We start from the raw sequence: 25,044 nt of genomic DNA, 5'->3' as shown, positions 1-25,044 counted from the left end.
CTGGTTCAGGGCAATTCAAGCCGGGCCCCCCCTCAGCCCCCGCCCCTGCTGCCCCCCCCCCCCCCCCCCCCGATATTTTTAGGCTGGATCCAGTTACTCGGCCGGATCCAGTGTCGGCGCTGGGGGACCCCGCTGGGGGGCACAGGACAGCCGGCAGGGACACGGGGGTGACACCCATGGGTGGGGTGGGGGCTGTCACTGGAGACCCCCCCCCAACTGAGGTGGGGAGGGGGGGTGTCACTCCCCTGGGGGTCCAGGGCACCCTAAGCACACCCACAGGGGTGCTGTGGGGATCCCCCTGCACCCCTATATCTCTGGGGGTGCCCCACACTTGTGGTGTGCTCCACAGCTCTGAGGTGACCCCACTCCTTTGGGGGTGCAGGGGGGGGCATGGTGTGTGGGGGGGGGGCCTGGAGATGGGGTGACCCCAAACAGCTCGGCGTGACCTTGGCCATGGGGTGCCTGTGCCCCCCCCCTCCCAGGCAGGGTAAGTTGGGGGTCCACGAGGTGGGGTGAGGTGGGGGTCCCCCAGGTGCAGCAGTGGTGAATAAAGGGGTGCAGCAACGCAGGGGTGGCCGAGCCGCAGGGGGGTCCTGCTTTATTTTGGGGGGGAGGGTATAAAAAATGATGAATTGAGGTTTCCCTGCTGGGGGGCAGCTCCCAGTGGGGGTCCCCCAGGGTGGGGGAACGGAATGTTGGGGGGATCCAGGTGTGGCTGGAGCATGTTGAAGGGGCATCAGGTCCTGCCCCAAGAATGTGGGGGGGCTCCAGGGCCCCCCCTGAGCATGTTGGGGAGTGGGGGGGATCTGGAGCCCACAGAGCCGACTTGGAGCATCTTGGGGGGGCTCCAAGGGCCCGGAGGGATCTGGGTCCCACCTTGAGCACAGGATGTGATGGGGGCCACCCCATATTTCCCCCCCCTCCAAGAGCTGGCTTAGACCTGCTGGGCGATTTGCTCAATCCGCTGCAAAATCTCCTCCGACTGCAGCTGCTCCAGCGTCAGCAGCGACAACCCCAGCTGGTCCTCCTGCACCGGGGGGAGCGGGGGGTCAGCACCCTGAGGGGGGGGTTGGGGTGCAAAGGGGGTGGGTTTGGTTTTTTTTTTTTACCTGGTGGAACGGTTGAGCCATCTGGCGCAGGAAAAACTTGGCCACCTGCACGGCCTCGTCCACCGTCAGGTTGAGGTTGGAGTCGGTGATGTGCTCCTGGATCCAGCGCGGCAGCTTCCCCCGTTTATCCGCGCGGGCAAAACGCTGCGGGACGGGGTGTAAAAGTTGGGGGGAGGAGGGATCCCACGGCTCCCTCCCCCCCCGCCCCCTCCAAAAACCACCCACCTTGTCGGCAAAGACCATGAGGCCGTAGTCGGTTTTGCCGCGCAGGGCCCGGCCGACGCACTGGGCCGCGTGGCGCATGGCGTCGAAGGTGAGGAAATCGTTCTCCCGCACCTGGAACTGGTCCCGGAGGTACTCCAGACGGGCCTGGGGGGGGTGGGACACATGGGGGGCCCCCGTGGGCAGCCTGTGGGTCCCCAGGGTGTCTCACAGTACTCTATGGGTGCCCACTGTGTCCCCAGGGTGCCCCAGTATGACCCATGGGTTCCCCACTGTACCCTATGGGTGCCCCACTGTGTCCCCAGGGTGCCCCACTATATCCCTGGGCCACCTCATTGTGTCCCCAAAACATCCGCAGTGCCCCTTGGGTGCCCGGCTGTGCCCCCCACTGTCCCCACGGGTCCCCCCTCACCTTCAGGATGCGGCTCTGGGTGTAGACGTAGGGCACCCCGAACATGATGACGGCTCTGCCGTAGTGGTGCACTGGGAGAGGGGTGGGGGGGACACAAACCAGGGGGGTGCTCAGGGGGCTCCATGTCCCCCCCACCCCACCCATCCCCGGGTCCCTGTGCCAGGGCGGGGGCCAACCTCACCGAAATCGATGCCCTCTGACACTTTGCCACGGGCCACCGAGAGCAGGATGGCACCCCGACCGTTCTCGCAGGCCTGCCGAGAGCCACCACGTCACCGCAAGGGGTGTGGGGGGGGTGACACCGCCACCCTAGGGTGCTGGCACCCACCTCCTGGTATTTCTCCAGGGCCATGCTGGTCTCGGCCCCATCCTGCGTCTCGATGAAGAGGAGTTTGTTGCGTTGGATGTTCTCCAGGATGCCCTGATGGGGTGCAGGGGGGTTAAGGGACACTGCAGGGACACTGTGGGGACATTTTGTGGGGTGGGGACCCCCCCAGGATCCCCCCCAGGATCCCCCCCAGGACATACCTGCTCGTACCAGGAGGCCACGATGTTCTCCATGTACTGGTAACTGGTGAAGAAGGCGACAATGCCGTCGGGGACCACGGCCGAGAGCTCCAGCAGCAGGTTCCCATAGTTGCGGATGACAGCTTGGGGGGGTGGGGGGGTGTCACTGTGGCCCCCCCAAAGGCCCCGCTGCACCCCAAGTCTCGCTGGCACCCCTGACCTGATATATTCCCCCCCCCTCCAGCCCTATTTCTGTCTTGACTCGGGCCCAGCCCCAAGCCTGGGGCCCCCAGTGTGATGGTTATGGGTGCCTGTCCCTGTCCCCCCCAGCCCCATGTTCCTGTCCCCCTCCCTGTCCCCCCCCAGCCCCACATCCTTGTCCCCCCCATGTCCCTCTCCCTGTCCCCCCCAGCTCCACCTCCCTGTCCCTGTGTCCCTGTCCCCTCCATGTCCCCGTCCACTACCGATGTCCTCGCGCGTCTCAAACTTGGAGCTGATGGCCACCTGGTCATTGCCTCGACCCACAATCTGCGAGGGATGGCAGAGGCGGGGGACATTGGTGACGTGGGGGTCCCCGACACCCCCCCCCGCCCCCCCCAGACCCAGCGCTGGGTACCCCCAGCACTCCCCACTCACCATGGGGCACAGGCAGGTCCGGGCCAGCGTCATGGTGAAAGTTGCCATGGTGACGGGGCGGAAATCCAAGATTTTGGGGTAAATGTCCAGTGGGGAGAGAGTCTGGGGACAGAAACACAGAGATGGGGCCACCCCAACGGGCCCTGGGGGGGACATGGGGGGGATGACACAGGGACTCACCCCTGACGTGATGATGACAGACTGGAAGCGCTCGAAGACAGGTTTGATGGCGATGGAGGCGTCCATGCAGCTGAGGGGGGGAACACGCAACACTTGGGGTGACACTGCCACCGCCCCCCACATCCCTGTGTCCCCCCAGTGTCCCCCTCCATGTCCCCTACCTGAAGTGCAGGATGGGATTGGAAATGGTGGGGGTCCTGTCATCGAAGGGCTCGATAATGATGGTGAAACCTGGGGAGGGGGCGATCATTGGGGGCACCCTTAGTGCCAGCCGGGGTGGGGGGGCCATCCAACACCCCCCAGGCAACACACAGGGTGCCGCCCCACCAAGGGTGCTCACCCCCCCACCCCAAGGTGGCTCACGGACCAGCCCACCCCCTGCAGGTGCCACACGCTCCACGCTGTGGGGCGGGGGAGTGTCATCTGCCCCCCCCAAAAGGGTGCTCAGGGACTCTGTGTGTGTCCCCCCATTTCTCGCCCCAAGGGGGGCCCCAGGCATCCGTCCCACCCTTGGCGTAGGTGCTGACAAGGGTGGCGAAGTTGGCGACGAGGGTGATGGCGGAGAAATCGGCCACGTCCACGATCTCCAGCGTCCACAGCAGCGAGCGCAGGCGCTCGGCGCAGAACCTGGAGGGGGGGGCGGGGGGGGATATCAACCGCGGGGACACACAGTCACTTAGGGGGAAAGATGTGTCACCCCAGGGGTGTCATCTCACCCTAAGGAGGGGAAATGCCCTGTCCCTGTCCCCCACCTTATCCCCTCCCAGCCCCATGTCCCTGTCCCCCCCCACAGCCCCACATCCCTGTCCCCGCCCAGCCCAGGGGACAGGGACACGGGGCTGGGGGGGGGACAGGAACAGGAACAAGGACCTTTTGGGGGGATGTGGTCACACCAAGGATGGCAGGCACTACTCTGGGGGGTGGGGGGGATGTAGCACCCTAGGAAGAGGGGGAACGGGATACAGGGACCCCCCCAGACTTACCGCAGGGGTTTGCGCTCGATGCAAACCTTCTCGTACAGGTCCTTGAGGAAGGCGGGGGGGCTCTCCTGCACCACCCGCGGCCCCCGCACCCGCGCCCGCAAATAGGCCACAAACCGCTTCAGGAACCCCACAAAGTGCTCGGCTGTCCGGATGTTGCCGGGAACCGCCTCTGCAAGGGGGGGGTGGGGGGGGTTCAGATGGGGACCCCCCAGGACTCCCCCCCCACTCCAAGGAGGGGCTTGGGGACCCCCAGCATGCCTGCACTTGGCTGGATGGGTGGTTGGGGGCACTGAAGGCTGGTGTGGGGCTGGGGGCAGCCCAGAGGGATGTCCCAAGGGTTGTAGGGGGATCCCCAACGGCTAGAAGGGTATTGGGGATCCCCAGAGACCACCCCGCATGCCAAGGAGGGGCTTGGGGACCCCCAGGGTGTCTGTGCTCAGCTGGAGGGGTGGCTGGGGGCACCAGAAGCTGGTGTGGGGCTGCGGACAGTCCAGAGGGATCTCCCAAGGGCTGGGAGGGCTCCCCAACAGTCAGGAGGGTCTCAGGGACCCCCAGGGACCCCCCCAGCTCTCCCTGAACATCCCAAGGAGGGTCTCGAGGACACCCAGCAACCCCCCCTTGCTTGGCTGGAGAGATCAGGGAGCACAGGAGGCCAGTGTGGGGCTGACAGCGCCCCAAAGGTGCTCCCCAACCCAAAAGGAAGCTCAAGGATGGGGAGCATGGAAAGGGGGGACACGGAATACTCAAAAAAAGGAGCTGTTAGCCCCCCTCCACACATGTACCCTGCAGGATCTCATCCGGCAGCACGGGGTTAGCGAGGTAGAGGTCGGTCTCCCGCGCCGTGCTGGCCTCCCGCAGCCCTTCCACCAGCCGCCGGTATTCCTCCGCCAGCCGCTGTGCGTCTGTCTCCTTGATCCTAGGGTGGGGGGGGACATAGAGTGACCCCCAGGGGACAAAGGGGACAATTTTAGGGGGAACACACCTGCTCACTTTTGGATGGTGGCCTGGAGAGTGGCCACGTTGGCCTGGCAGCGGTCCAGTGTCCGACGTGTGATGTTCACCCCCATGGAATCGATGCAGACATTGTCTGAGGGGACAGGGAAAAGCGTCACCCCTCCCCGGGGACAGCGGGGGAACATGCTAAAAATGGGGTTCAAGGGAGTGCTGACCAATATTGTGAGCCTCATCAAAGACCACGACTGATTTTTTGGCTAATTCCTTGGAAACCAGGTCGGCAATTTTGGGATCCAGCAGGTAGTGGTAGCTATAGACGATGATGTTGGCGTGGAGGATCTGGTGGTGGAAGAGGGGGGATTCAGGGACATTTGGGGACATTTAGGGACAGCTCAGCCACCCCAAAACTGATCCTGCCCCCTCCTCCGTACCGAGTAGCGGGCGAGGAAATAGGGGCACCAGCCTTTCTGGCGGCCGTGGGCCTTCAGGTCGTCCAGGTTGTAGATGCCGTAGGGGATGGGCACCTCGCGCCCGTGGGTGTCGAACTCCTGGGGAGACACCCCGGGGGGGAACAGTTGGAGGTCCCTGGGGAGGCCCCCCGCGGGTGAGGGGAAGGCACCCTGAGGTGGGAGGGAAAGTGGGGCAGGGGATTGGGGAAGTGTGGGTGTATGGGTGTGAGGCTGAGGTGGGTTGTGGCTGAGGATACCCAAGGGTGCTGGGGATCCAGTTAGGGAATGGGGGGACCCCAGGGTGCTCAGGAGGTAGACAAGAAAAGGGGGGTACCCCAGGGTGCTGGGGATCCAGTTATGGAATGGGGGTGACCCCAGGGTGCTGGGGAGCTAGACAGGAGATGGGTGGGACCCCAGAGTGCTCAGGATTCAGTTAGGGAATGGAGGGGAGCCCAGGGTGCTTGGGATCCAGTTGGGGAATGAGAGACAACCCAGGGTGCTGGGGACCCAGGTGAGAAATTAGGAGCACTCCAGGGCATTGGAGAATGGAATGGGGAATGGGGGGGCACCTCAGGGTGCCGGGAGCTCTCGGAGCCACCACAGGGCACCCAGGAGCTGGCAGGAGAGTGGAGGTCCCCTGGGGGTCCCCAAGTGCCATCGGGGCACCCTGGAAAGGGAGTGGGGTGTGGGGGATCCCTCACCTCAAAGAAGTGGCAGGTGGGCAGAGACCCGTCGCGCTGGTGCTGCGCTCGCACGTAGGAGGCTGTCAGGCTCAGGCACCGGCTGTCCACCTCCTTCCCGAAGCGCAGCGAGGACACCTGCACCCCCACGGTCACCCCGCTGTCACCGGGATCCCCCCAGGATCAACCCCCCCAGCCCTGGTGGATCCCACCTGGTCCCCCCCTCACCTCAGGGTGGATGCAGAGGTTCTTCCTGGAGCTCAGTGCCAACCCCAGGAACGGCACCTTCTCCCCCAACTCCTTCTCGTAGAAATCCATCAGCTTCCGCAGCTCCTCGATCACCTGTGGTGGCGATGCTCAGCCAGATCCCTCGGGATCCCCTCTGGGATCTGCTCCCCCCCGCCTTTCCCTCAGCTCCTCACTCCACCTTCTCGATCTCCGGCACCGTGCGGGAGCAGTAGATGAGTTTGGTGACGTCCAGCGGCCGGGCCTGGGGAGAGAAACGATGCTGGGATCTGCTGGGCTGGGATCAGCTGGGATCAGGCTCCAGAGCTCACCCGCTGATAAGCAACGATGAGTGACAGCAGTGACACCGTCTTCCCGGTCCCCGAGGGCATCTCCAGTACACCATGACCCTACCAAGAGAGCAGCAGCAGCAGCGTCACCCCGGCGCGGACATCCCCAAGGGGGGTGGGTGGATCCCAACACTCCGGGGATCACCAGATCCTGCCGTACCTTGGCGTCCAACGTCCTCTTGAGCTCCAGCATGTAGGAGAACTGCTCGGGGTAGATGTAGTCGTAGGGGAAGTAGACGAGGAGGCCATCGATGTTGAGCCTGCGGAGGGGGTCGGGGAGAGGATTCCCAGAAGGATCCCGGCAGATGCCACCCCAGCGGGGAGCTCGGTGCCTGGCTGAGGCCTGGGATGGGGGTGCCCCAGCCCGCTCTTGGCGGGATCTGGTGGCTGACGGACGGGCGGCAGGATCCAGTGCGGGGGGGGGGTGTCACAGCGCTGAGGTGGCCCCGGAGCTGCCCCAGCAGGGATTTGCTTCGCAGTCAAGGCTGCCAGGGGATCACCGGGGATCCCGGCCCTCCCGCAGGCCCGGCAGCTCCCGGAACGCCCCGGATCGCGGCCTTCCCGCGGGCCAGGCACCCCCAGGCACCCCCGGGATCCCCCCGAGATCCCCTCAGGATTCCGCCCCCCCTCCCCGCCCCACTCACTTCATGGCTCCCGCCGCTTCCGCACGCCGCCGGCTCCGACGTGGTCCCGCCCCCCAGTCCCCACCTCGGTCGGCTCCGCCCCCCATTGGCCCGCGCTCTATTCCCTCCCCCCTTCCGATTGGCCGCGCGCGCTGCCCATCAGGGCACGGGGGGCGTGCCAGCACCGCCAGAGCGCGGGAACAGCTCGTGCGCCGGGGAAGCAACCGAGCGCCGAACGCTCAGGGGCAGCGAGTCGAGCACCGAGAGATGGAGTGGTCCCACCGCAAGTGACTGGGGGGTGGGGGGACCCGAAAACGAGGCGTGTCACCCCTCCACTGTCCCGAGTGTCCCCACCCGTGTCACCCCCCTGGTCCTGCACAGGGTGTCCGCACTCGTGTCACCCCCCCAGTCCAAATCTGGGTGTTCCCCCCTCATCACCCGCCCCCCGCTTGCCCCGTGGGTGCCAGGGTGGAATTGTGGTGATGTGGCGGCACGGACAAACATCTCAAAGAGCTTTATGGCACAACCCCCGCCCAGCAGTGGGGGGTGTCACAGACTTGGGGTGGGGGATCCTGGCTGGGTCCATCAGCGCCGGGTCACACCTGGAGGTGGGGGGAGAAATGAGGGGTTAAAATGGGGTGGGGAGAAAGAAATGGGGGGTGTCAGGGTGGGGGGGGTCTCGTGGGGGCTCACTCGGGTGGCAGAAGCGCGTGGCAGTCGCCGCTCCCTCCCCAAGGGGCTTGTGCCAGGGCCACCCCCCGTCTCTGGCGTTCGGCTGTAACCAAAAAACCCTGTGAGACCCGCAAAATTGGGATGTATGCCCCAACCCCCCCCCCACCCCCCCAAAAAAGTCTCACCTCTCCCCCATCAGCCGCCGCCGCCGCCGCGCTGCCAGCGCCAACCCCACGCCGGGACCCAGCAGAGCGAGGGGGAGGGCGCAGGCCAGGGCGAGGGGCACAGGAGGCCGGTGCTGGGGGGCCGGGGGAGGCCCCCCAACTTCCTCCTCGCAGCGAGACCCCATAAATCCGGGGAGGCAAGCGCAAACGTGGCCAGAGAAATGGGTGTAGCAGGTGCCCCCGTGCAGGCAGGGGCCAGAGGCGCAGGCGTCGGCGCGGCGTCGGCAATCGGCGCCGGTGTAACCGAGGGTGCAAGAGCAGGTGAAGGAGTTGGCGCCGTCCTGGCAGGTGCCGCCGTTGGCGCAGGGGTTGGGGGTGCAGTCGTCAGTGTTGTGTTCGCACCGGCGCCCCGAAAAGCCCGGCTGGCATTTGCAAATGGCGCCGCGACCGAAGTCCTGGCACTGGCCGCCTGTGTCGGGGATGGGGTCAGGGTGGGGGGTCAGCGGCACCGAATGGCGCCGGGGTGAGGGGGCCGCTCACCGTGCAGGCAGAGGTGATCATCGCAGCGGTCAGCGCGGCGCTCACAGTTGAAGCCGCGGAAACCGGGGGGGCAGCGGCAAGTGTAGCCGGTGCCAGGGGCTGGGGCACAGGCGCCGCCGTTGAAGCAGGGACCGAGGGCGCACGGGGACGGTGGCACCTCCGGGAGAGGCTCTGGCATCGCCAACTGTCCCCCATCCGGGAGGAGTGACGCTGAAAACGCCGGGATGGAGGTTTCAGGGGCTGTTGCTGGCGCTGCTGGAGCCACTGGTGCTGCCACTGGAGCTTCCAGGGCTACCACTGGTGCCACCGGCGCTTCCAGAGCCACCATTGGTGCCATCGGTGCCACAGCCGGCGCTGCCAGCACCGCTGCCGGTGCTGCTGGGGCTGCCAGTGCTTCCGGTGCCCGTCCCAGACCGGGGGTGTCGCAGCGTGTCCCTGGGGAGTCACCGCCGTGACCCTGCATGGGCAGCGCCGTTACCAGAGAGTGGGGATGGGGAGTACCAGAGCCCCCCCCACCTAGGGTGGATGTGGAGGTGCTGGGAAGCCCTGGGGGGGTCCCTGGGGTGACACTGGGGGTGCCAGGAGCGGAGGGGGTAGGGGGGGGTCCCACTCACCGTGCAGGTGCCACCGTTGGTGCAGGTGTTGCTGTCGGTGCCGGGGGGAGCACAGGCTTCCTGGCACCCCCCTGGGGGAGAGTGGGGTGTCAGGGGCACCCCAAAACACAGGGAGCACCCTGGGGTGCTGGTGGCCCTCCCCCCAAAAAATGGGGGAGCCCTAGGGGGGATGGGTGCTGGGGCCCCGCCCAAGGGGTGGTACTCACAGTGGGCACAGCAGGGGGGCCAGCAGCGGCGGGGGGGACGGCAGGCGAGGGGGCAGCGGTGGGTGCAGGGGGGGCAACGGGGGGTGCAGCGGGGTCCGCGGGATGGAGGGCGGCAGCGCACGCGGGTGCCGAAGCGCAGGCCACCCCCAGCACCCCCCCGCCAGGGACCCCCCGGGGAGAGGTGCTGCCGGGCTAGTGTGCGCCCCAAGAGCCGGCCCCGGGGCCCTGGGGCACCCATCAGCACCCACAGCCCCCCCCCGGGACCCCCCCAAACCCTCCCTTTTGATCCTCTAATCCTCCCCCCCCTCAAGGATTCCCATTCACACCCCCCTCCATAATGTCCAGGATTCCCCTTTGCCCCCCAAACCCTCATTTGCCCCCGCAGGCCACCAATTGCCCCCCCCCAACCCTCACTTCACCCCCTCCACGACCCCTATTTGTCCCCCATTTGCCCCCAGGGACCCCCTTTTGCCCCTCCAACCCCCCAAGCTCTCATCTACTCCCCCCCCTTATCCTCCATCCACTCCCAACGGCACCTCCACCTCCTCCCCCCCCCCCAATACCAAGCGCCCCTATTTTGCCCCCCTGGGACCCCATTTGCCCCCCCCCCAACACCAAGAGCTCCCCAAGTCCTCCCCACTCACCTCCAGAGCCTTTGGACTCCTCCAGCTGCCATGACTCAATGATGAGGGAGACTGTGCCCTGGGGAGGGGAGGGGGGGGGGGGGCAAAAATTGGCAGGGGGTGGGTGTGTGTGTCTGTGTGTGATTCCTGGTCCCTTGCAACTCCCGGAACCATTGCTGGGGTGGGGGTGTGTGTCAGACTTTGGGGGGGTCCTCACCGGCCAAGGGAAGGCAAAAGGCAGGCGGAGAATGCGGGGTGCCCCTGGGGCAGGGGGGGGTCCAGGGGGGCTGTGGGCGACCCCTAGGCTGCAGCCGACCCCCCTGGGGGGTCGCAAGCAGAGGCGGAAGATGAGGCGACAGGAGGGGGGACCCCCACACGGTCCCCCCGGGCCCCCAAGTGTCGACAGCACCCGCAGCTCCAACACTCCGGCTGGCTGCACCTGAAGGGGGGTGTCAGCGACCCAGGAGCCCCCCCTCACCACCCAAAACACCCCTCAGGGACACCCCAGCACCCAAATATCCCCCCCAAAGTCACCCAAATGCCCCCAAGCACCCCAAAATGTCCTCTTAGGACCCTCCCAATCCTCCCCAGCATCCCAAATGTGCTCCGAGGACCCCTGCTGACTCCCCAGGGACACTCCAAATTCCCTGGAGCCCCCCCCCACTATAAACAGCCCCCCTGGGGCCCCGAAAATACCCCCCCAGTATCCCAAATACCCCTCCTGGAACTCCCCCTGGGGACCACAAAGGGACACCCGAAGCAGTCTAGGGAGTGCCATGTCCATGCCCCCCCAATTGCCAAGTGTCTCCCCCAGCCCCCTCCCTGGGGTCAGACTCACCCGTGCAGGGCAGAGGAGGGCGAGGACGGTCACCAGTAGCAGCGCGGCCATGGCCAGCACCGGGAGAGGGGGGGGCCAGATCCAGGCCCGGGGGTCCCGCCTGGTCTCAGGGCTCAGCAGGGTCTGAGCCCACCGCTCCCCCTCCCCGACCTCTTTCTGAGGGACTAGCCCCGCCCCCACACATGCAGGCCACGCCCATTCCCCGCCCCTGCTCATAGGCCACACCCACAGGGGATGCAGCCCCTCCTCGAGGGGCATCCGGCCCAATACCCCCCCCCCCCAAATGCCCAGAACCAGCCCAAAAATCCCCCCAAAAGAGCCTAGATCCAACTCAGTATCTCCCCCCAAAAAAGGGTTCAAATCCAGCCCAACAACCCCCCAGAAAGGGCCTAGACCCAGCCCAGTAACAGCCCCCCCCCCCCCCCCCCCCCCCCGGCCTGGATCCAGCCCCACAAATCCTCCCCCAAATACCACAGATCCTTCACAGCACCAGGGATTTGGGGGGCGTGCCGCTCCACACCCCCACACCCCCTAAGCAGCACACTGCATCCACACCTCCACATCACCCTTTATTCACCCCCACTGGGGTTGATTCCTGCCCCCCTCAAAGAAAACCCCAAAAACCGGGGCCACACCAGCCCCTCCAACCTCACTGTCCGTGTCCGGGTGATTCATCACCCCCCGCTCCCATGGCGGCCGGGATGCGTCACACCCCCCGCCCCTGCGTCCCCCCCAGACATCACAGCACCATCGTGATGATGTCACGGCACCGTGGTGATGTCACAGCACCATCGCGATGACATCACGCTGACATCACTGCTGCTTGGAGCGTGGCCAAAAGCGCCCAGTCAGGCCGCCCAGAAAAATCCCTGTTGGCTTCTTCCCCTGTGCCAGCTCAGCCAGGCGCTGCTGCTCCTCCTGCACCCCGTGCCGATTTGGGGTAAAAAACAGCCGTTATGGGTAAAGGGGCGCCATCACCCCCACTCCCTGCTCTCCCAGCGCGTCCCCACCTCCTCCAGCTGTGACCGGCGGCGTTTAAAAGCCGCCAATGGATCCTCCTCCAGCGCGTAATTCTCCAGCACCGTCCGGACATCTTCCACCCCGCTGAGGGCGATTGCTGCGGGGACAGCGAAAAGGAGGTTTGAGGGGGGTGGGGGGGAGTCAAGGAGGGGGTTAATGGGGACGTTTGGGGTGGGTTTATTCACTTTTGAGGAAAGCAGCGAGGTCGTAGAGTGCGCGGTCGTCGGAGCTGCCGTCCCAGCGAGGCAGCGCCAGCCCGTTGTAGGGCTGCAGGCAAAAAGCTTCTCTCCGGCAATCCACCACCACCACCTTGGCGGGGTCTCTGTTGAGGCAGGAAATATCCTGGGGGGGGACGACACGACAAGGAGGTGCTGGAGGAGGGTGGGGGGGGTCACCAAAGTGCCTGTCCCCCCTCCCTGTCCCCAAACCTTGACGTGGTGCCCATCCATGTAGCGGGTGGCGTCGCGGAAGAGGCGGTAGGAAACAAAGCCGTGGGGGTCTACGCTGTCGATGAGGGGGAAGGCGGTCTAGTGGGGGGGAAATGGGGGGATGTGAGAGTGAGGGGCGCCCCGCGGCGGCCCTATGACACCTCCTCGGGCTGTCTGCGTCCCCCATTTTGCGCTCACCATGCCGGTTTCAGAGGTGAAGATGACAATCTCGTAGAGGGGAGCGAGTTGTTGGAGGAGGCTCTCAATGCCCGGGCGCTTCTTGAAGCGCCAACCAGTGACGAGCTGGTTTGGGAGGGATAGAAAGGTGTAAGAAAGGGGGGTGACAGCATGGGGGGGGTCATGGGAGGGTTTGGGGGACACTCACCGACCACTCAGGGTGCAGCAGGACATCGGTGAGCTCGATGACGAGGGTGTAGGGGGGCTGGTAGTAGGGTTCACGCAGGGGGTCCGGCAGCAGTTTGGGGCTGGTGGGCTCGATGATCATCTGGGGGAGGTCACGGGGAGAGGGATGGAACCCCACACACAGCCCCCCCAAGTGTGGGAACAAGGGTCCCCAAAAAGGGGATGGGGTACAGGGGCAAGGGGTGGAGCGTGGGGACAAAACACGCTGGCAAATGGGGACAAAGGCCCCCCCCAAGTGTCGATGGGGGCCCCTCCCTCATGACAAAGACCCCAAAGTGGGGACGAGGACCCCAAAACTGGGACAAATGCCCCTCAAATGGGGACAGGGGACCCCAAAAGAGAGATGTGACTCCCCAGCACTAAAACAAGGTACCCCGAAACAGGGTGGGGATACAAACTAGCCTCAAAATGTCCCCAAAATGGGGACAAAGCTCCCTGGAAAGGTGATAAAGCTCTGGGGGTGGGGACAACCACCCCCCAATTGGATGAAGCCCCCCTAAAATGAGGGAAACCCCCCCTAAAATGGGTTCCCACGCACCTGCCTGTAGTCCTTGAAGTACTTGTAGGTCCTGCGGAGCTGCTGGATGCCCACGGGGTCTGCAGAGCCAAGGCTAGCGTGGGTGAGGGTCACCCAAGGTGCCTGCTGTCCCCAAGGGGGATGACATTCCCCCACCCCAACCCCTCCACCAGGACAAAGACCAAAGTGGCCCCCAAAAAAGCCCGTTCTGGGTAACAACGGAGTGTTAAAAGCGTTGTAAAAGCCTCTGGCTGCAACACTGAGGTGTCAAATGGCCCCGCGGGTGCCACTCACCGCCATCGAACTCATCGGGGATCTGTGGGCAGAAAAGGGGGGGGACAGCAAGAAGGTGACATCAGAGGGGAGGGTCCCAGCGGTGCCATAGGGGTGGAGGACGCGCGAGGTGACAGGGACAATTCGCAGGTGGGTGATGCTGCTCCTGTGCATTTCCTTCCGCCAACTGATGTCACCCCGCTGATGTCCCAGTCCCCCCCGCTGGTGTCATTGTCACCTGCTCAGCGCTTCCCCCTGTCACCCTGTTTGATGTCCCCATGGCTCCACGCCCCAGCCGGATGTCAGGCAAGGCAATTCACACCTCCCTGCACATCAAAACCCCCCAACACCTCCCAGATTCTCAAAAAAAAGAGGGTTTGGGTGAGAAAAAACATGTCCCCAGGGTGCGACAAGGATGGTTGGTCCTTCTGGGGACACGCCACTCCCCTCAGGGCCACAAGGCCCCGATGCCCACCTGACACAAAAAACCCCAAATAAAGAAAAACAGCAATAAAAAGGGAGAGACATGGCGAAGAGAGGGACAGGGGGAAGGCGCTGAGCCCCCACGATGTCCCCAGCTGTCCCCAAAGGGCAGGGAGGGGACACTGGCCCAGCCCAAAAGAGGGGGAATGGCTGCCGAGAGCCCCTCACCTTGGCCCCATGCTCGTCCACCGCATTGCTGCCTGTGGGAGGGGGAGAGAAGAGATCAGGGTGGGGACTGTGGTGGCCCCGGTGGCACAGTGGGGGGGGAACAGGGACAGGCGGGGGACACAGGAGACTCACCAAAAATGTAGACAAGTGCCACACCGGTGCCAGCACCCAGCAGCCCCGCCAGGCGCAGGGCCAAGCGGCGGGCAGCCGCCATCCGCTCCCGCCGCTCTTCATCCTCCCCCTCCGGGCCCGCGGGGTGTCCCAGGGGTCCCTCTGTCACCTGTGTAGTGAGAGGACACGGAGAGGGGGAGTGCACACCGGGAGGAGGGGCTTGGGGACACCCAGGGGGGCTTGGGGACAGTTGGGGAGGGTGGGGGATAGCAAAGGGCATCCGCGGAGCCCCGGGGACAGTCCAGAACTTCTGGGGACACTTGGGGACCCCCAGGGAGCTCCGGGCATGGTCAGGGACACCCCGAGAGCCCCAGGGACCTTTAGGGACCCCCAGGGATGTCTGAGGATGCTCAGGGACGCCCAGAGAGCCCCAGAGACACTCGGGGACAGGCAGGGAGTGCTGGCGGGGCCGAGGGGGGCCAGGGACAGCCAGAGGGCCCCGGGAACAGCCCCGGAGGCCTAGAGGTGGCCGAGGATGGCCAGCGACAGCCGGGGAGCTCTGGGAACACCCAGCGCCAGTCAGAGGCCGCCGGCGCCTCCCGGGGAGGGCGGGGGACCCCCGAGGACAGACAGGCCCAGGCGCGGGGCGCCCAGAGAAGCCCGGGGACAGGTGGGCACCGCTGGGGACACCCGCGGAGCCCCGTGCCCCCCCTTCCCGCCCGCCCGTCCCCTCAGGCCCAGGTTCAGCCCCCTCGCGGCCCCACCTGCTGCCGCCGCAGCCGCTCCCGCAGCACCGCCTCGGTACCGCCGGTGCCGCTGGCGGCCCGGCCCAGGCCGGCGCGGACCCGGCGGGCTCCCAGGGCGGCGCGGGCGCCACAGGCTGCCGCCAACACCCGCCGCGCCGCCGCCATCTTCCCGCACCGCGCGCCACAGAGCGCACGCGCGGCCGCCACAGCCAATCCCCTCCCTCCGCTTCCAGCCAATGAGCGGCGGCGGAACAGGAGGAACGGGGCGGGAACAAGACCGGAGGGGCGGTGACTGACGGCCGGACACCAATGTTGACGCGGCTGCTGGCCAATGGCGGAGGCGGGAAGGCGGGCCCGGCGGCAGCAAAGCCAATGGGAGGAGGAGGCGGAAGCGGAGGCGGGGTGTAAGGGCAGAGCATGAGAGCGGCCGGCGCTAAAGCCGCTTCACTCTCCCCCCGCCCCGCAGTGGGGTCCCGGCTCAGCACCCCCCACCCCCGGGGGTCCCGCTGCAACCCTCTCTCGGCCCCGGGGGGGCATTTAACCGCCCTTTCCCCAGCCCTGGGGGGCGCGGGGCCCTGGTTCAACCCCCCCCAGTTTTACAGCCCCCCTCAGAAGGCAGCACACAAGAGGGGGTGCTGCACCCACAGGCGTTTATTGACAACTAAACCTCGTTACAACCAGCAACACTGAGCAGGGGGAAAAAACCGAGAAAGAAAAAACCTATAGAAAGAAAACAGGGGGACACAAAGAGAACGGGGATCAACAGGAGGGTGGGGGGAATGGGGGGAACTGGGGGACCCCCTCAAGCTTCCATCAGTTTGCCGAGGAAGCGGAGGTTGAGGATCTTGAGCTGCTCCTCTAAATCCATGCGGACGATCCCGTCCTCCCCGTCAATGCTGAGCAGGATCCCGGTGGCTTCACGGTCCTCCCCCAAGATCACCTTGACCTGAGGGTGGGGCAGACGGGGGGAGAGTGGGCCTTGAGGGGGCTGGTGGGGGGTCCCAGAGGTGCTGGGAGGGTCCCAGAGGGGCTGGGGTAGCACCTGAGGGGATCTAGAAGGTCCCCAAAGGAGCATGTGGTGGTAGGGGGAGTGTTGGGGGGCCCAGGGTAAAGGGGGGCTGGGGGGGGCCTACCTTGTTGCTCTTGGTGGGGGTGACGGGCTCCAGGTGCTCGCTGGAGATGCTCACCACCTTCTCGCTGTCCTTCAGGTAGACAGAGCACATCCCACCCTACAGAAACAGAAAAAGGGGGGGGAAATCAGCATCACCATGTGTGTTACCCCCTCCCTGCCCCAAAAACACCCCCCGAACCAGGCCAGGGGGGTCTCACCGTGACGCTGCGGATGACGCCGGTCTGTCCCACCGCCTGACTGTCCGGGTAGGTGTCACGGACCTTCACCTGGATGTCGGTGGTCACCCAGTCGCTGGAGCTCTGCTCGATCCCCGAGCCAGGGGTGTGGGGGTTGTACCCCCCCGGGGAGGGGGCCCCAGGGGTCATGGGGCTGTAGCCCACTGGACTGGGGCTGGGGCTTGCCTGGGGAGAGAGAGAAGGAGGTGTCGGGGGGTGTAGGGGGACTACAAGGGGGGGGGTGGGGTGGGTTGTAATGGGGCTATGAGAGGGGTTGGGGAGTTGTAGGGAGTTTAGGGAACTGTAGGGGGCTACAAGGTGGGTTTGGGGAGTTGTAGGGAGTTCAGAGGGGTGTAGGGGGGCTACGAGGGAAGTCTGAGAGTTGTAGAAGGGCTATGAGGGGAGTTCGGGGGTTGTAGCGTGGCTATGAGAAGGGTTGGGGGTTGTAGGGAGTTTAGGGGGGAGTAGGGGGCTACGAGGTGGGTTTGGGGAGTTGTAGGGATTTTAGGGGGGGTATGAGGGCAGTCTGAAGGGTCTGTAGGGAGTTTAGGAGGGCACAGGGTGACTATGAGGGGATTTAGGGGGTTACCTGGGTGTTGAGGCTTGTACAGGGGGTGGTGAGGGCATTTAGGAGGTTATATGGGAGTTTTGGGTGGTGTAGGGGGGCTATGAGGGAGTGTGGGGGGGCTACAGTGTGTTTACAAGCACTATGGGGGTTGTAGGGGGGAGATGAGGGATTATATGGGGGTTGTGGGGGGCTATGAGGGAGTTTAGGGGTGCTACAGGGGAGCTGGGGTGTACCTGGTAAGCCATGGGTGATGGCGTGGGGTGGTAGCTGGCCGGCGAGTGGGTGTTCTGGTAGCCCACGGGGCTGGGGGCCACTTGGTGGTAGCTCTGGGGGCTGGGGCTGGGCTGGTAGGAGCCCTGTGGCGAGGGAACGGCGTAGGGCGAAAACTGGTCTGTGTTGTACCTGTTGGGGGGGGGGAGGAGAGCTGTCACAATCTCAGGGGGGCTCTGGGATGGGGTTGGAGGATTTGGGGGCCTCCCAGGCTAACACTGCAGCCTGGGGGGACAGTTTGCACCCAGGGCTGGGGTTTGGTGGGTCCCCAGGAGCACAGTTCCCCCCCTTCCCCGTGCCCACCTAGGAGAACAATTTCCCCTTGGAGCTGTGGTTTGGGGTCCCCCAGGAGCACAATCCCCCCCCCCGAACCATAGTTTGGGGTCCCCCAGGAACAGTTTCACCCCAGAGAAGCAGTTGTGGGTCCCCCAGAGCATGCTGGGGGTAGGGGGACGACACTCACATGGCTGGTGTGCCGGGGGTCTGAGGGTTGTAGGGCTGGTTGACCTGGGGGGATGAGGGGTCGGGGTACCCCGGGGTTTGAGGGTTTGGAGTACCCCCATAGCCCTGCGGCGAGGGCGTGGGCTCGTCGTCAAAGCCGTACTCGAAGTCCTCATCAGCCCTGGGGGGGGGGGGGGGGGGGGGGCAGACAAATGTCATCGTCACAGCGCAGTGACCCCAAAACGGGGCCATCCTGGTGATGGGGGATCCCCCCGGTAAGCAGGGGGACTCTCCCAGACCTACCTGGAGGGGGTGTTGGGGTTGTTGGGGTCCCAGGCGCCACTCTGGGCGGGCGTGCGGCTGCCGTCATGCAGCGGCGTCTGCGAGCCGTAGTGCGGCGTGCGGCTGCCTGCCAGGGCCCCGGCGGCTCCATCAGCCCCCCCGAGCCCCCTTCAGCTCGGGGGAACCCAAGTACCCCCCGTCTGGGTGTCCTACTTCAGTCCCGTCATCTCTGTGTCCCCCAAAGTCCCATCTCAGCCTGGTCCAGCCTCCTTCAACTCACCCCAGTGTTACCTCTGTGTTTCTCCAATCCCTGTCTCCTCTGTCCCTGGGGTCCCCCCCATCCCTGTGTCATCCCAAACCCCTCCATGTCCCTCCCCAGATGCCACTTCATCCCCCCAGGATCCCCCTAATCCCTGTTCCCTCCATCCTGTCATGTCCCCTGCATGTCCCCCCAACCCTTCACCCTCTGTCCCTGAGATCCCCCCAGTCCCTGTCCCCTCCATCCCTAGGGTACCCTCATCACCTCAAAACCCCCAAGATCCCCCCAGGATCCCCCTAATCCCCATTCTCTCCATCCTGCTGTGTCCCCCCAATGTCCCATCTCATTCCAGTCCACCCTAATGTCCCGTCAGTGTCCCCGGGGTGCCCCCAATCCCCGATGTCCCCCCCCGGTGCCACTCACCGTCGTGCAGGGGGGTCTGTGAGCCGTACATGGGGGTGCGGGAGCCGGAGCCGTACATGGGGGTCTGGGAGCCGTACATTGGGGTGCGCCCGTAGGCCGATGTCATCCCGCCCGGGCGCCGCGAGCCCCTGCGGGGACACGGGGGTGTCAGAGAACAGGGACACGCTGCCCGGGGAGGGCACAGACCCCCTAAAAGAGCCCCACTCGTGTCTGTGGGTGTCACCCACCCGCAGGGGAGGTGCTGGCCCAAACAACACCCCTGAGGGCCACCCTGACCCCTCGGGGGGTCCCTGTCCCCCCCACTCACACGGTGGTCAGGCGCTGGCGGTCCACCGAGATGGTCTGGCAGGTGGAGTGCAGCTCCACGCGAGCCGTCGACTCCGTCGCATCCTTCACCACCCCGATGTAACCTGCGGGGCGGGATGGGGGCTCAAAGGGGGGGGTCCAGGCATCCCTGAGGCCCCCCCTCGTCTGTCTGGGGCGGACAAAGAGGCACCCAGAGCCCCTCTGGAAGCTGCCCCCACCTTTGTAGGGTCCTTGGGAGATGCGGACCGTCTGCCCGATGAGGTCGTTATCCCTACGCCCACGGCCACGGCTCATGCCGCCGCCGCCAAAACCGCCGCGTTGGCCTGTAGGATCGGGAAAAAGGCTTGGGGGGGGGCCTTAGGGACACCCCTGTGGCCTCGGGGAAAACCCCAACCACTCACCAGCCCCACTGGGGTGCATCGGGCTGCTGATACGGGGGCTCATGGGGGTGAAGCCTCCCACGGTGAAGTTGGTGACGTCCCGCGGCTGCGAGAGGAGAGAGAAAACAGTGCCTGGAGTTGGGGGGGGGCAGCGGCAAAACTGGGGGGCTGCAGCCCTCCCTGGAAGTCCCTGGGGGTGTCCCCCACCTTGGAACCCCCCGCCAGGACGAGGTGTCGGGTTTTGCAGACGAACATTCCACCGTTTTCTACCAGCTTCTTACAGTGCAGGAAAGCGAAGCCCCGGAAAAGGTGCCGGATCTCCCCCTCACGGCCCTGCCCCGGGAAAAAGCGGGGGACAAGCCTCAAAGAGGTGACCCCGACAATGGGAAGGACCCAGGGAGGGATCCAGTGTCCCCTTGGTGCTGGGAAGCATGCAGGGGGGACCCCAAATACATCAGGGACCCTCCCATGGTGCTCAGCTCACCCCAGGGACGGTCCCTGAAGCCGGGACAGACCCAGGGGGGACCTGGTGTCCCCTCAGTGCTAGGAGGGACCCCAAATACACCAGGGACCCCCCTGTATTGCCCAGCTCATGCCAGGGAGGGTCCTCAAAGCAGGGACAGACCCGGAGCAGCCCTGGGGACCTTCCCAGCACCAGGAGGGGCATGTTGCCCCCCCTCCAGGACACCCCCTCCCTCAAACCCCAGAAGTCCCTACCGAGTGCGGCCCGTCGATGACTTTGACGATGTCCTTGACGTGGATGTTGTTCTGCTCCGAGTCGAGGGCCACGGCGAAGCGATTGTCCTTCTTCCTGCTGACAGCCTGGTGCCGCACCGTCACCACCTTCCCGTACATGTTCAGCACCTGCGGGGACAGCGAGAGGCTGGGAGATTGGGGGGGGGCAGCCAAAAATGGGGACACCCCCTCCCTCCTGGGTAAAAGACACAGCCCTGAGCAGGGGAAAACCCCAACGGGACACGGCTGCGGCTCCTCCCGGTGTCACTGGGGAGCTGGGACTCACCTGGAAGGTCTCTCGCTCCAGGCGGACGATGACACCCACGGTTTGGGGGTCCAGCTGCACCAGCTCGCCCCACTCGTGCTGCCCCCCAGCATCCACACCGGACGCTGTCTCCGAGCAGAGCTGCAGGTCCCGGGGCAGAACTTTGAGCTGGGGGTGAGAAGCATGAGACACAGTCATTTCCTCTCCTTTTCCCCCCAAAAAAACAGCCTGTATTGGGGCGGGACGTGAACATTTTACCCCCCAAATACCTCGTGCATGGTGAGGTCGGAGAAGAGGATGACAAAGTTTTCCTCCACCCTCACGATCAGCCCCGTGTCACCCTCAAAACGCCCCGCGATCACTTTGACGTGGTCGCCCATCTTGAAATATTTCCGTAGCTCCTGAGCCGGGAACTCCAACATGTCCTGGGGAAGGGAAAAAACCCACCGTGAGCACGGGGAAAAGAGGCTGGGGGTGTTGGGGGGGGCCCGTTGTTGCTCCCCGGGGACTCCTTAACCTTCAAATCCTCATGTTTGGGCATGATGGTGATTTTGTTGCCGTCGACGCTGAGGATTTTGCCTTGCAGGTTGATCAGCTCGCCCTCGCACACCTCCACATTGTCACCAGGCTGGAAATTGTGCTCTCGTTCCTTCCCTGGGGTGGGAGGGGGGGACAGTGAGGGGACAGCACCGCAGGGAGGGGTGACAGGGACGTGGGGGTGGCACCTGCTTACCTGTGCTCTCCGTCACCACCTCCAGGTCGATGCCTTCGGGTTGGTCCTCGAACTTCTCCAGCTCGGACAGGGTGGGCTTTACTCCCTCCGTTATCTGCCCAGATAGGATTGAAAATATCACGGCTGAGGAGCCACCCAACGCCCTCGGCATTAGAAAGGAGGTGGTTTGGGGGGAAAAACGGCAAGTTTGGGGTCTAAACCCCGGCAGGGGCGCTCACCACGGCCGACATGGCGAAGCTCTTGAAAAGGAATCCCTTGCGGCTGTAGCGGTTGCCTTCAAAGATGAGAAAGTCGCCGTCAGACGCCACGTCACCTCCCAGGGACCTGGGACAAAACCCAAATCACCCCTCAGGTGGGCGGAAGCCCCCCCCAAAAGGGTCAATAGCACCCCTCAGCGATAGCTCTGCCGGGGGAGACCTTTCTGGGCCACGTCTGATGTCGCAGTCACCTACCGAATCTTCTCGGCGTCAAAAAGCCGCTGCGGGGGTCGCTTGAACTTCTTCCTCTTGGCAAACCAGTCCTTCTGCAGGGGGGGCAGCAGGGGGGTGAGCAAAGAGAGACGGGCGGCCAGGGGTGCCAGCGCCGTCCCCTCGGGGGGGCCCTAAGGGCCATGCTGACCCTTCAGAGGGTCCCTGAGGACCAACCTAACCGCTTGAGGGGTCCCTGAGGGCTACCCAGACCCCTTGAGGGGCCACCCAGACCCCTCGGGAGGCCCCTGATGGCCAGCCCAGGCCCTTCAGAGACGGCCAGGGGTGCCGGCGCCATCCCGGCGGGGATCCCCTTACCAAGCTCATGCGGGCTTTGATGCGGTCGAAGTCGATGCGGGGGATCATTTTGAGGGAAATCTGGTTCTGGCTGGGCTCGACGTAATCCACCTGAGGGGCACAAGCGCGGGGGCGTGAGCCGGCTGCGCGTCCCCCCCCCACCCGCCGCAGCGTCCCCCTTTCGTCCCCTCCTCACCTGGGCAATGTCATCTTTGTAGATCCCCCTTTTGAGGCGCACCCAAGATTTGGGTTTGAGGTTGGTGACTTCTTTGACCACTTTGAGGACGTCGGTCATCTCCTTGATGGGAACCATCTGCTGGTTCCAGTAGCCCATGCGCAGGTTGCCCACCCCCTCGATCGCCTGCTTGACGTGCGTCTGTTTGTAGGCCTCCACGTAGATGTAACCCTTGACGTGCTCGGGGGCCACCACCGACTTGATCTGCAGGGGCTGGAGAACGAGGGAACACATTGGGGACATGCTGGGGACACCACGCCACTCCGCCCCCCGTCCCAAGCTCCCTGTGGCCTCACTGTGTCGGTAAACTGGTAAGCAATAAATTTCCGCATCAGAGCAATGGCTGTGGCGCGCTCCTCACCGATCTGGGGACAAAAGGACATTTTAGGGTATGTTGCCCCTGTCCCTTCATGCTGAGCTTCGCTCTGCACAGACCGCCCCCCAAAAACCCACCTTGCACTTCACAGTCCAAAGATTGGGGTCCCTGCATGGGGGCAGAGAAAAAAATGCCATTACAGGGTGGCTCACCCTGATTTGCTCCTTTTTCCCCAAGACACCACATGGGCTTTTCTCCCCCCCCAAACCACATGGGGGTTTCCCCACCCCAGCCCACCACTCCATGGGACTCACTTGACTCCAGGCAGCAGCTGCTGCTGCGTGATGTCATCCGAGAGCTCATCGGAGCCACCATAAACGCTACAAACAAACAAACAAAAAGCACAAGTTACAGAAAGATAACAACAGAATCGGGGGGGAGATGGGGGAGCGGCTCCCCAGCGCGCTGGGGACGAGGACGGGGACTCACGTTTCTCCCACCGACGACTTGGCGTATTTCTTCATGTAATACTCGCCCAGCTCCTCCTCACGTTGGTCCCTGGGGAAAGAAAAAAGAATGGGGGGTGGGGGGAAGGTGTCAGCGCAGCCCCCACCGCCCCGCCGGACAGTCGGACACACGGACGGAGCCACCGTCACCTCCAGAGGTTCTGCAGCCGCCGAGCGCCGGAGCGATCTTCATCCAGCACCACGTTATCGATGTTGGAAGCTATGAGGAAGAGGAAGGGTCGAGATGTCGCCCCCCAGAGAAAGGCGGGCAGGCGGGGGCTGGGCAGGATGGGCTTGGCCCCAGAGTTGGGGGACAGACGGAAATGTGGGGAGGGGGTGTGTGTGGCGTGATTTGGGCTTACCTTCGATCTCTTCTGCTCAGGAACAAGGAGTGGCGGTGGAGGATGGAGCAAATAATAGCGGCAAAACCACCCGTGAGTGAGGGGGAACAAAGGGGAAGGAATCAAAATTCAGAGAGTGGCACGGGGAGGTGGGGAAGGGCAGCGAGGGGGAATAAAAGCAAAATAAAACTCCCAGGCGAGCGTGGATGAGATGTGCTGAGCGGACGGACACGGGGAGGGAGGGACGGACAGACAGACGCGCCATCCCTCCCACCCCCCCTCAAGTGGTGAGTCTTGAATGGGGCAAGGGGCCTGGGAGGGGGCGTAAGAGCTGGAGGGCAGGGGTTGGCCCCCCCAGAGTTGCACCCCTGCGGGGCTGCGCTTCCATCCTCTTCCTCCAGCCTCCAGGATGGGGAAGGGAGCCAGAGGGGCCACAAAGGCCTGGATGGAAGGACCCCCCCCAGAGCCCCAGGGGGGCCCCCAAAGCAGCGTGGGGACTCTCCTCACCTTTCTCCAGGATGTCCTCGGCCCCGTCCTCCCACTGGTCCTCGTCTTCGTACTCGTCATCCACGTCTGGGGGGGTCAGGGAGGTACGTGAGGATGGGGTGGGGGGGCAGGAGCAACCCCCCAGCACCCCCACGGCCCCCCCAGCTCACCGGCCTCATCCAGGATGAAGCCGCCATGGCGTGGCTTCTTGGCTGGTCGATCATCATCTTCCTCCTCCTCCTCCTCATCATACTCCTCCTCTTCTTCTTCCTCCTCCTCCTCAGCTTCCTCCTTCTCGCTGCCAGCAGCGCTGGTGCGCTCCTCCTCGGCCTGGAGAATTTGCGGGGGGTGGTCGATGTGTGACAAAGAGCACCCCCACCCCCCCCATTAGCTGTAGCCTTCAGCCTCACCTCGTTCTCCTCAGCCTCCTCAGCCTCGCTGCTGTGCTCGCTCTCGTCCTCCGAGAAGTTGCTGTCGTCGCTGTCTGACATGGTGGCGCTGGGGGGTCTGGGGGTGGGAAATGGGGGTGTCCCGGGGGGACGGGCAGGGGGGGTCGGGGGTGTCCTGAGGGCTGCTGGGAGCTGGGCAGGGGGGTCTGGGGGTGTCCCGAAGGGGCCTGGGGTCGTTCGGGGGGACCCAGACATGAAATATGGGGGTGTCCCGGGGGTTGCTGGGGGAGGACAGGCAGGGAGACGCAGGGATGTCCCCAGAGGCAGGCAGGGGGGTCTGGGGGGGTCCCGAGGGGGCCTGGGGGTGTTCTGGGAGGGCCCGGGGGCTGGAAAAGGGGGTCCGGGCGGGTAATATGGGGGTGTCCCGGCGGGGGAGGGGACACAGGCCGCCCCGGGCAGCCCCTCGCCAGAGGCCTAAACCCCACATCTGGCCCCGGCGGGAGGGTCCCGGTGGCTCCGCGGGAGAGGCCGATCTCCCGGGGGGACCCCGCCGCCGCCGCCTCCTTACCCCGCTCCGCTCTCGGCCCCGGCCCCGCTGTCGCCCGCGGCCTCGGCCCGCCCGGGCCCCGCTCCCGGTCCCGCTCCAGCCGCAGCTTCTCGCGAGAGCCGCTCCGGCGTCACGTGACGGGGGCGCAGTCCCGGCCCCGAGCGGCGGCGCGCGACGGCGGCGCGCAAGGGTCAAAACACCCGGCGCGAAAGGCCGCGAGCGCGCTTGGGGGGGGGGGGGGGCGGCGGCGGCGGCGAGGGAGTGACGTCACGCGACCGGGCCGTGACGTCACACG

At 65.1% G+C, this 25,044-nt stretch overlaps 4 protein-coding genes across 8 annotated transcripts; all 4 read right to left on the bottom strand.

Moving 5' to 3' along the window:
- Positions 1 to 579: 579 nt before the first annotated feature.
- On the bottom strand, positions 580 to 7,407 carry ERCC2 (ERCC excision repair 2, TFIIH core complex helicase subunit). The gene is made up of 23 exons (XM_074933383.1): positions 7,352 to 7,407; positions 6,868 to 6,967; positions 6,690 to 6,767; positions 6,560 to 6,622; positions 6,361 to 6,474; positions 6,154 to 6,270; positions 5,435 to 5,551; positions 5,219 to 5,342; positions 5,040 to 5,136; positions 4,832 to 4,965; positions 4,050 to 4,218; positions 3,575 to 3,693; positions 3,228 to 3,297; positions 3,067 to 3,136; positions 2,887 to 2,988; positions 2,715 to 2,778; positions 2,272 to 2,393; positions 2,072 to 2,164; positions 1,925 to 1,997; positions 1,744 to 1,814; positions 1,335 to 1,478; positions 1,110 to 1,253; positions 580 to 1,027 (listed from the first exon to the last, which is right to left on the bottom strand). The coding sequence occupies exons 1-23, from the start codon at positions 7,354 to 7,356 to the stop codon at positions 935 to 937; spliced, it is 2,283 nt and encodes a 760-aa protein (XP_074789484.1). The 5' UTR covers positions 7,357 to 7,407; the 3' UTR covers positions 580 to 934.
- Positions 7,408 to 7,832: 425 nt separating this feature from the next.
- On the bottom strand, positions 7,833 to 11,178 carry LOC141974130 (delta-like protein 3). 3 transcript variants are annotated; one of them, XM_074933444.1, is made up of 9 exons: positions 10,988 to 11,178; positions 10,367 to 10,588; positions 10,171 to 10,228; positions 9,527 to 9,751; positions 9,321 to 9,391; positions 8,707 to 9,163; positions 8,188 to 8,507; positions 8,024 to 8,105; positions 7,833 to 7,932 (listed from the first exon to the last, which is right to left on the bottom strand). In XM_074933444.1, exons 1-9 carry the CDS (start codon positions 11,036 to 11,038, stop codon positions 7,916 to 7,918), a joined length of 1,503 nt encoding a protein of 500 aa, XP_074789545.1. In that variant the 5' UTR covers positions 11,039 to 11,178; the 3' UTR covers positions 7,833 to 7,915. The 3 variants fall into 3 exon arrangements, with proteins under 3 accessions (XP_074789545.1, XP_074789544.1, XP_074789546.1); XM_074933443.1 differs by having other exon boundaries at positions 8,188 to 8,635; positions 10,988 to 11,177; XM_074933445.1 differs by lacking the exon at positions 9,527 to 9,751 and having other exon boundaries at positions 8,188 to 8,635; positions 10,988 to 11,177.
- A 257-nt stretch (positions 11,179 to 11,435) lies between these two features.
- On the bottom strand, positions 11,436 to 15,324 carry TIMM50 (translocase of inner mitochondrial membrane 50). Of its 2 annotated transcripts, none has more exons than XM_074933436.1 (11): positions 15,175 to 15,324; positions 14,432 to 14,579; positions 14,300 to 14,331; positions 13,670 to 13,691; positions 13,397 to 13,455; positions 12,821 to 12,940; positions 12,634 to 12,738; positions 12,436 to 12,534; positions 12,193 to 12,349; positions 11,998 to 12,104; positions 11,436 to 11,905 (listed from the first exon to the last, which is right to left on the bottom strand). In XM_074933436.1, the coding sequence occupies exons 1-11, from the start codon at positions 15,319 to 15,321 to the stop codon at positions 11,801 to 11,803; spliced, it is 1,101 nt and encodes a 366-aa protein (XP_074789537.1). In that variant the 5' UTR covers positions 15,322 to 15,324; the 3' UTR covers positions 11,436 to 11,800. The 2 variants fall into 2 exon arrangements, with proteins under 2 accessions (XP_074789537.1, XP_074789538.1); XM_074933437.1 differs by having other exon boundaries at positions 11,750 to 11,905; positions 12,193 to 12,329.
- Positions 15,325 to 15,788: 464 nt separating this feature from the next.
- SUPT5H (SPT5 homolog, DSIF elongation factor subunit) lies at positions 15,789 to 24,858 on the bottom strand. 2 transcript variants are annotated; one of them, XM_074933494.1, is made up of 30 exons: positions 24,771 to 24,858; positions 24,224 to 24,320; positions 23,984 to 24,143; positions 23,835 to 23,900; positions 23,349 to 23,360; positions 23,137 to 23,206; positions 22,970 to 23,038; positions 22,795 to 22,860; positions 22,618 to 22,648; positions 22,461 to 22,529; positions 22,126 to 22,377; positions 21,951 to 22,040; positions 21,618 to 21,688; positions 21,384 to 21,489; positions 21,166 to 21,259; positions 20,950 to 21,086; positions 20,702 to 20,857; positions 20,454 to 20,600; positions 20,150 to 20,296; positions 19,640 to 19,765; positions 19,454 to 19,538; positions 19,271 to 19,375; positions 19,054 to 19,156; positions 18,747 to 18,874; positions 18,086 to 18,191; positions 17,805 to 17,963; positions 17,305 to 17,473; positions 16,486 to 16,689; positions 16,290 to 16,385; positions 15,789 to 16,102 (listed from the first exon to the last, which is right to left on the bottom strand). In XM_074933494.1, the coding sequence occupies exons 2-30, from the start codon at positions 24,302 to 24,304 to the stop codon at positions 15,959 to 15,961; spliced, it is 3,249 nt and encodes a 1,082-aa protein (XP_074789595.1). In that variant the 5' UTR covers positions 24,305 to 24,320; positions 24,771 to 24,858; the 3' UTR covers positions 15,789 to 15,958. The 2 variants fall into 2 exon arrangements, with proteins under 2 accessions (XP_074789595.1, XP_074789594.1); XM_074933493.1 differs by lacking the exon at positions 23,349 to 23,360.
- Between the last annotated feature and the right edge of the window lie 186 nt (positions 24,859 to 25,044).

The sequence above is a fragment of the Athene noctua genome, unplaced genomic scaffold, assembly GCF_965140245.1.
Source record: "Athene noctua unplaced genomic scaffold, bAthNoc1.hap1.1 HAP1_HAP1_scaffold_31, whole genome shotgun sequence".
In the NCBI taxonomy this organism is placed as follows: Eukaryota; Metazoa; Chordata; class Aves; order Strigiformes; family Strigidae; genus Athene; species Athene noctua.
Note: the sequence above shows the minus strand (reverse complement) of the source record. Positions and strands in the feature narration are given on the sequence as shown.

Coding starts and splice junctions, on each gene's coding strand:
- ERCC2 (XM_074933383.1), bottom strand. Junction 3,298..3,574: donor TGTCAGCACCTACGCCAAGG/GTGGGACGGATG, acceptor CCCCCTCCCCAG/GTTTCACCATCATTATCGAG. Junction 3,137..3,227: donor AATCCCATCCTGCACTTCAG/GTAGGGGACATG, acceptor TCCCCCCCTCAG/CTGCATGGACGCCTCCATCG.
- LOC141974130 (XM_074933443.1), bottom strand. CDS start 11,038: ATGGCCGCGCTGCTACTGGTGACCGTCCTCGCCCTCCTCTGCCCTGCA. Junction 9,164..9,320: donor CCAACGGTGGCACCTGCACG/GTGAGTGGGACC, acceptor CTGCCCATGCAG/GGTCACGGCGGTGACTCCCC. Junction 8,636..8,706: donor TGATCACCTCTGCCTGCACG/GTGAGCGGCCCC, acceptor TCCCCGACACAG/GCGGCCAGTGCCAGGACTTC.
- TIMM50 (XM_074933436.1), bottom strand. CDS start 15,321: ATGGCGGCGGCGCGGCGGGTGTTGGCGGCAGCCTGTGGCGCCCGCGCC. Junction 12,535..12,633: donor TCACCTCTGAAACCGGCATG/GTGAGCGCAAAA, acceptor CCCCCCCACTAG/ACCGCCTTCCCCCTCATCGA. Junction 12,350..12,435: donor TGGATGGGCACCACGTCAAG/GTTTGGGGACAG, acceptor GTCCCCCCCCAG/GATATTTCCTGCCTCAACAG.
- SUPT5H (XM_074933494.1), bottom strand. CDS start 24,304: ATGTCAGACAGCGACGACAGCAACTTCTCGGAGGACGAGAGCGAGCAC. Junction 23,901..23,983: donor CTTCATCCTGGATGAGGCCG/GTGAGCTGGGGG, acceptor TGACCCCCCCAG/ACGTGGATGACGAGTACGAA. Junction 22,649..22,794: donor CAGCTGCTGCCTGGAGTCAA/GTGAGTCCCATG, acceptor GCCCCCATGCAG/GGACCCCAATCTTTGGACTG.